The sequence below is a fragment of the Halyomorpha halys genome, unplaced genomic scaffold (assembly GCF_000696795.3).
Source record: "Halyomorpha halys isolate HHAL.00 unplaced genomic scaffold, Hhal_1.1 Scaffold703.1, whole genome shotgun sequence".
NCBI classification, from domain to species: Eukaryota; Metazoa; Arthropoda; class Insecta; order Hemiptera; family Pentatomidae; genus Halyomorpha; species Halyomorpha halys.
In genome coordinates, this window is record NW_027113054.1 from 134,269 (window position 1) to 142,493 (window position 8,225).

The 8,225-nt window shown below is 28.0% G+C and overlaps 1 protein-coding gene and 1 long non-coding RNA gene across 4 annotated transcripts in view; one reads left to right on the forward strand and one right to left on the reverse strand.

Moving 5' to 3' along the window:
- Positions 1-2,282, forward strand: part of LOC106685497 (protein outspread) — a 104,266-nt gene extending 101,984 nt beyond the window's left edge. For all 3 annotated transcript variants that reach the window (XM_067050689.1, XM_067050691.1, XM_067050690.1), the window contains one exon: positions 1,324-2,282. In XM_067050689.1, coding sequence (XP_066906790.1) covers positions 1,324-1,436 — 113 coding nt within the window. In that variant the 3' untranslated portion in view covers positions 1,437-2,282. The remainder of the gene's footprint in view (positions 1-1,323) is intronic.
- Positions 2,283-7,191: 4,909 nt separating this feature from the next.
- LOC106685491 (uncharacterized) lies at positions 7,192-8,076 on the reverse strand. Its single transcript, XR_001343857.2, has 4 exons — positions 8,017-8,076; positions 7,778-7,833; positions 7,542-7,594; positions 7,192-7,356 (listed from the first exon to the last, which is right to left on the reverse strand). It is a non-coding gene; the product is annotated as an uncharacterized lncRNA (long non-coding RNA).
- Between the last annotated feature and the right edge of the window lie 149 nt (positions 8,077-8,225).

Here is an 8,225-nt window from a genome sequence, read left to right on the forward strand (position 1 = left end):
TTAAGAAGAAAAAGTGTTTGATTTTTTTTTCTTAAAACAATGCAATTGATACAGAAATTTTTCTGTGTTTGTATCGCTGTTATAACAACTGTTTTTGTGGGTCGTTTCATATGAAATGTCAGTTTTCAAAGGAATGGTTATTTAGTAAAACAACTTTATGAAATCAAAATATTTACCCTAATTTTCAGTGTGTACTAACTTTTCAATCCCAGAACTGAAAAATTCAGGGTTTTGTGAAGAAATGAAGTCAGAAAATGTATTTTCGGCCTGAGAACCATTTTTGAAAATTCTACTTTTTAGGAAGTAGTACAAATATCTAAAATTTCTGATGGAAATTTGTTGGAGATAAAGTACAAGAGCCCAAGAGGAGAAAAAAGGCAGTTATCTCACCCCAATTTTTGATTACTTTAATGAAAACTAGGTATAATTACTAGTCAAAATTGATGAGTCTGCCAAGTATAGGTAGGGGGAATAAAAAATGGTGGTTGTTTCAAAATCTTAAAAAAACATTAATTTTTCATTCGGAGCTCTATATCTTAAAAACTATCAACAACACTAGAAAACCTAAGAGAACGTCATTTAAAGAAGAGCAAATCTCAGAGTTAGTTAAATAGTTTTTGAGATATAGCTTAAGATATAGAGCTCCAAATGAAAAATTAATGTTTTTTTAAGGTTTTGAACTTTTTTCTTTCCAGCTCTTGTACTAATAGATCTGGCGAGTGTGGAAGGACTTTGTAACATAACTCATAGTTCTATACATAACTCTAGTTTCTTCACTGTTTGAGATGAAATGTGAGGACTGGCATTGTCGTCTAAGAGTATAGGTCCCTTCCGATTAACCAATGCAGGTTGTTTTTTGGACAGGTTTTAGATGCATTACGTCAATACCTCTGCAGTAGAATGTGGATGTGATAGTTCCAGCTCTAGGTGAAAAGGAGAACTGAATTATTCCTGCCATTGGCCACCACACGGAAACCAGTAATTTTGTTGGATGCAAATTTGATTTTGACATATTTCCTAGTATTTCGTCAATCTCTGGATTAAAGCTTAACCTGGAGTTGGCAATTACTGATTCTTATTGTTTTGGATATATTTATTTAATTAAACTAAATTCCTTCTTAACCCAGTATTCTCAATACGTATCAGTTTATTATATTTGTTTTTTAAATTTCAAATTATTTTGTTTTCTGTTGATATGTGTAAGTATGGGATGTTATTTATTTTTATTTTTTTTTTAGAAAATTACCAACATCTTTTTATTAGAATTAAAAAAATTAGACAAATTTATGTCTTTTGATAAATGTTTTTTTTTCTTTTGTATAGAAGTGAAAAGGTGTCCTGATAATCTGAGCCTATGCGGAATGGTCTCTAAAAGGAGGGAAGAGTTCGAAAGGAGATTCATGTCTTCTTGTGCCGACCGACGCACTCTCATTTAGAGCCATGTTAATCTTCACCATCATGTTATACCAAAGCTCTTATTTCTATATTGTATATTGATAATGTATTTTTAAAATGTTAAAACTTTTATTTTATAATTTTTTTTTGTCTATTTGTCCCAGTGTTAATTATAAACGGATGTAATGTTGTTACCACTGTGTATTCACTCAATTATATTTCATACTCTCAGAATACACTTATTGTAGAAATGGAGAGATATAAGGTTTTATCAGGTGAGAAATAATCTTTATGTACTGTTTTCAGTCAGTTGTGTTTTTAAATGTCTGTTATTATTTATGCTTGTTATTGTGTCTGTTAAAAATGTTGTGTATTATATATTTATAGTTTTAGATTTATTGTTCAAAAAAAAAAAAAGTTTATCCTTAAAAGGAAATTTACATCAATTGCAAAGTTTGTTCGATACAACCTTCCATTTATAATAAATTTTGCCATATTTTCAGGAATGCCTCAGATTCCTAAATGAATCTATAAGTTGATTTTGCTCAAAGTATATAGTTTATCTATTTATTATATTATGTATTAATGATGACCATTAGGTTAGGTATTAAACTGCTACAGTTTTTACGAATTGGTATTCAGCTATATCTGTGCTCTGATCATTTCTTTCGTTTATTTGTATTTTCATTAATTGTTACTTATATATACTTTTCATTAAAATTAAAAATATAAAAATGTACACATATATATAAAAACATATTTATAGATGTAAATAACAATCTGTACATGCATCAATATGTATTAAAATGTATAACCTTAATGTAACTATGTAAAACTTGTTAATGAAACCGTATTATAACTTTTTTTTAGAAAGACTTGTTATTCAATTTTTTTTTTTGTTGATCCTAAGATATAATTAGATTTTTAAAAACAAACAATAGTAATGTTTTAATTTATAGCATGTCTTCGAAATATTAGAATTTTTTGCTTGAGTGGCTGTCAATAATAAGAGCTTATTAAATACATTGCGTGACCAATCGAGAGGTCTATCTAATGAGACTGGGGAGACTTGGCAGGCAATAGGTCATCTAGTTTAATAGGGCACTAACAAACTAATTACCAAAATAATAGAACTAATAATGTTTAAAAATTACAATTTTCTGATGGTCATAAAAATAAGGATAATTATTTTTTTTAAAAAATAATAATCACTATAAAATACATTAAACAGAAAAGAAAACTTCTGAAGAAAGTTCATTCCTTCATATAATAATAATTAATCTAATTGCTCCCAAACCCCCACCCGCAGCCTTATACCTATGGGAAAAATGTGTTGAAGTTCTTTTTGATAAATTAATTAAAAAATTAAAATATTACCTGTTAAGTAAATATAAAATAAATGCTTCATATCTATTTTCTGGTTATATAGTCTAATGATATTTAAATATGTAATCTCATTTTTTTGTTTCATATTATATATTCTAATACGGAAGATTGTCTGCATTGCTGCTGATTTGGTTATTTTTATCCGATTTTCAGGTATTTTTCACATCAGCAGGAAATTGTCGGGGTTCGGAGATTTCGGGTAAAATGGCTTTAACTTATATGTTAAGCTCTCGTGCAGTGTTGCAATTATCCTTGGTCTATTTTATTTAAATTACAGACTTTTTTTTATTACTAACAAGATATCATTTTTCCTGAGATATTGAACTTTAGAACATAGGCATACCTAGACCATTTGGGACCCAGGATGAATACAATTTTTGGGCCTGGGCTGGAAGGAGAATCTTCGGATTGATATCTAAAGAGTAGATAAAGGGTTAAATGTCAAACCCCAGAATTATAACTATGGGAAAAAATAAGGCCCTTAATAGATATGGGGAAGTAAATGTATTTTTAATGTAGAGATTAGATGTATGCTTGGTAAATTTTCCAAAGATTTTCCTTGGAAAGTTGAAAATCAGATAAACATTGTTCGAAAATTTTGAATCCTCCCCAAACAATTGTTTTAGTGAGACCCTATATATTTATATACAATATAGGTAATGTGTGTATAAGTTCTTTTTGAAAAATTTATTAAAACATTTAAATGTATATAATATGTTTATAACATTAAAATATACATTACCTGTTAAGTAAATATAAGTTACTGAACAGAGGTTCAAATAGGATATTTGAATTTAAGAAGACATGAGGTACATGATGGACAGTGCGATTGGAAAAGGGTATGAAGGTTAATAGCCACTTCAAATCTTCATAAAATTGGGAAATAGCGGTATTCCTGAGTTTCTCAATAAATTAAAGTTATTAAGAAATTAATTTCCTCCAAACTCTCTTAATCTAAATGTTTTTTGACTTATTATAACAAAACTAATTTACAATATACCAGTTAAAACAGAATAATATTCGTCTATTGTATAAAAGTTCAGTTTCAAAAAGTTTTTATGATGCATATGTCTTCATAAAACACATTAAAAGCCTAACTTTCTTAATCCATGTAAATGTAAAATGTTTCATAACAAAACTAATTTACAACTCACTACTTAAATCATAATTAAATTCTTAATTATTTGCAGTTTCTAACTGATCTTATATAATAATGGAATACACACTACACTCATAAAAAGGTGAAGTGATTTTATCTTGGTCTAAGTCAAACAATAATATACTTTAAATTACAAAATTTAATTGTTATTTTAATATTTCATGTATTATCTCCAGTTTATTAAGTTAATAAGAACATGAAAGAATGAACAATCAGTCAAACATAATGAATACTAACTAATTTAAAACAGACATAAATAAATATGACCGAAAATCATACATCGTTTGGACTTTGATAATAAATATTACATAAAATGACGATTTAGAATGTTAAAATATTAGTTCTACTAGCTGCATAAAGATAGCAGCACCAAACAAGAAAGTTACGAATAGTAGTTCCACCAGCCACCACAAGAGGCCAGCACCATCCAAACACCCATTTCCGAAATCTAGGAGGAAAATTTTTATTCTGTATTAGGATATTAGGAACTCGCAGGAGCTCAACAAGTCCGTCTGAAGTTACAACTGTGTTGGAACAGATCTATCAAGTATATGTTCCAACACTAGTCTAAACTACCTGATCCGGACAGTTGAGCTCCTGCAAGTTCCTAATATCCTAATCCAAAATAAAAATTTCCTACCGAACTTCGGAAATGGGTGTTTGGATAGTGCTGGCCTCTTGCGGCGGTTAGCGTAACTACCATTCATACCTTTCTTGATTGGTGTCGCTATCTTTAAGCAGTTAGTTGAACTGTTATCATAAATATTTTTGAGCTATATTTAGACTTAGGAAACGGCTGTTTGGGTGGTGCTGGCATCTAACGGTACTAATTGGAACTATTATTTTCTATATTTCTTGCATTGTGCTGCTATCTATAGACAGTTAATCGAACTAATACTTTAACATTCTAAATCGTCTTTTTATGTAATATTTATTATCAAAGTCCAAACGATGTATGATTTTCGGTCAAATTTATTTATGTCTGTTTTAAATTAGTTAGTATTCATTATGTTTGACTAATTGTTCATTCCTTCATGCTCTTATTAACTTAATAAACTGGAGATAATACATAAAATATTAAAATAACAATTAAATTTTGTAATTTAAAGTATATTATTGTTTGACTTAGACCTTGATAAAATAACTTCACCTTTTTATGAATGTAGTGTGTATTCCATTATTATATAAGATCAGTTAGAAACTGCAAATAATTAAGAATTTAATTATAATTTAAGTAGTGAGTTGTAAATTAGTTTTGTTATGAAACATTAAACACTTACATGGATTAAGAAAGTTAGGCTTTTAATGTGTTTTATGAAGACATATGCATCATGAGAACTTGTTGAAATTGAAATTTCACATAATAGACGAATTTGATTCTGATTTAACTGCTATATTGTGAATTAGTTTGGTTATGATAAATTTAAAACCATTTAGATTAAGAGAGTTCGGAGGAGATTGTATCAATAAAGGATTAAGAGAGGTAGGCAGTCAATAAAGATATATACATCATAATATGTTATAAATTGAGAAATAAATAAAGATGGACAATTTTGGTTGTGAAAATATGATTTAAATGTGAATAAGAGGTGAGAATTTGGGGTCTAGGGGAGATTATTTTTTGAGCCTTGAGTGGACTCATTTTTGGAGCCCAGGGCTGATAAAATATAAGTTTTCGGGAAAATAAATAGGAACAATGTTTTCCTGCCTATCATCATAACATTTGTTAAGGTTGGTATGTTGTGACAGTTCACTGTAGGCATATACATATGACAGTTAAAGGGACTGTTAGTCCACTGACATTACTTGTATTATTGACGATCATACCATACCTAGAGCGACATATTACTGTAATGACAGTGAATGCCATCAACACTGTAACTTTCATAAAGTTCACCAAGGTACTGGCTAAAACTTTAGGTGCAATAATAGAAAGTGTATGATAGTTCACTGTCAAGGCATATACATGTGGTAGTAAATGTGACCATTGCTTCACTGACATTACTTGTACTATTAACGAACACGCCAGACTTAAAACGAAAGTACTATCATGACAGTAAACCAGTCATGATATGAATTCCGTCATGACTGTAACTTTCAAAACTGATAGTAGATTTGAGTTTGGTCAGATATATGGAGAGAGATTAGTGGTATCAGCATCAAATCTTCAGGTTCACTAAGCTTCTATCACTATGTGAGTTAAATTAATATTGAAGGTTTTTATTTATGTTTACTCCATTTATGTCTTGATCCTTGCTAGTATGAATAAGCAGTGATTCTGTACTTTCTTTTTGGTCAAAGTGAACATAAGGTGTTCTTAAAATGCCATACGATTTTACAAAATGTATGTATAGATATACAACAAATTACACAAATCTTAATTTTTTTTCTTTCATAGGTGATTTGGACATTAAACAAAAAATACATTGATTGGTAATGAAATAACTTCTGATGAGAACTTTTTTGACCCCCTTCATGTTTATTTCTGACATACAGGAGGATGTCAACAGGTCATCAACACATTCTAACCATGATAAGAGGATCAAATTTCTTACACTTCGTGGGACTGCCACGAAATAAAAGTCAACCGTCTAGGCTGGATTGGAACTGCTCAAGCGCCTTAGGCGCTTCAACAACTGCCCCTTATGATCTGTAGCTCTCTGGCATGATTCATCACTCATTGTTACTTGTATTAATTCTAGATAAAAATAAATTTAGCCCATTTCAGACCAAATTAATTAATTTCATTCCAGACATTAACTCACATCCAATGAACAAAAACTTCATTTTGCAGTGAACTACAAACTTCAAATCTCTACAAATCAGTAACAATAAACAACCCTAATCTATAACATTTCAAATTTAGATTTTTTGTCAAAATAATTTATAATCTAGGTGGAAAATGAATTTTTTCAGAATATTGACAAAATACCTATCGATCTGGAAATCTAACTTTGTACTTATATTTTTTTATATTTGCTTAGTAATTTTTTTATTGAAAAAGAATATTACAAGTGTTTTTTAATAAAGAAATCAACAACAGAACAAGATCAGGTATCATTTAATTATAATTTAGTTAGTACTCATTAAAAAAATATAACTATTAAGTTTAAGTACTAAGATTTAATACAAATTATTATGTAAATAAAAATAGAAAATAATTAGAGCATGATTTATTTAGTCTAGGAATACTTAACTCTTACTTAATATATATATTTAAGCATTTACATCTTAAAATAAAACAATTTTTACTAAAACAAATCTTTATTTCAATAACGTAAACAAACATAATAAGTTAATTTTTACACATAGGTATTACAAAATATAAACATAACTAAATTTATGAGTTAATCATTTTTATGACTAAAAAATTCTAAGAGGAAACATGGTGCCTTTTATTCTTGTTGAGTGTTTATCTGAAACAAATAAGATGCTTTTTTAAAGATCGCTGAAATTCATATCTCTAAAAAAAGTTTGTTTTAAGAACTAGTTCAGAAATAGCCTCTAGTACATAAATAGAAATCATAATAATTCAAAGAAATAAATTTTTCATCATGAATAAAATTAATAATAGTACTAATATAATTTTAAAGATGCTTACCAAAGTAACGCAATAATCTTCTATAACATGTCAAATTTAATTCAATACGAAATCTGTAACAGACAGAAAAAACACTGTAATAGATAGTAAATATGCAATAAAAAATATATATAATTCTATATACTTCAGAAATAGCCTCTAGTACATAACTAGAAATCATAGTAATTCAAATAAATACATTTTTCATCATGAATACAAATTAATAATAGGTCTATAAAAATTTTAAAGATGCTTACCAAAGTAACGCAATAAACTTCTAAAGTAACAGGTCAAATTTAATTCAATACGAAATCTGTAACAAAAAGAAAAAACACTGTAATAGATAGTAAATATGCAATAAAAAATATATAAAATTCTATATACTTCAGAAATAGCCTCTAGTACATAACTAGAAATCACAGTAATTCAAATAAATACATTTTTCATCATGAATAAAAATTAATAATACATCTATAAAAATTATAAAGATGCTTACCAAAGTAACGCAATAAACCTTTAAAATAACAGGTCAAATTTAATTCAATACGAAATCTGTAACAAAAAGAAAAAACACTGTAATAGATAGTGAATATGCAATAATAAATATATAAACTTCTATATACTTCAGAAATAGCCTCTAGTACATAACTTGAAATCACAGTAATTCAAATAAATACATTTTTCATCATGAATAAAAATTAATGA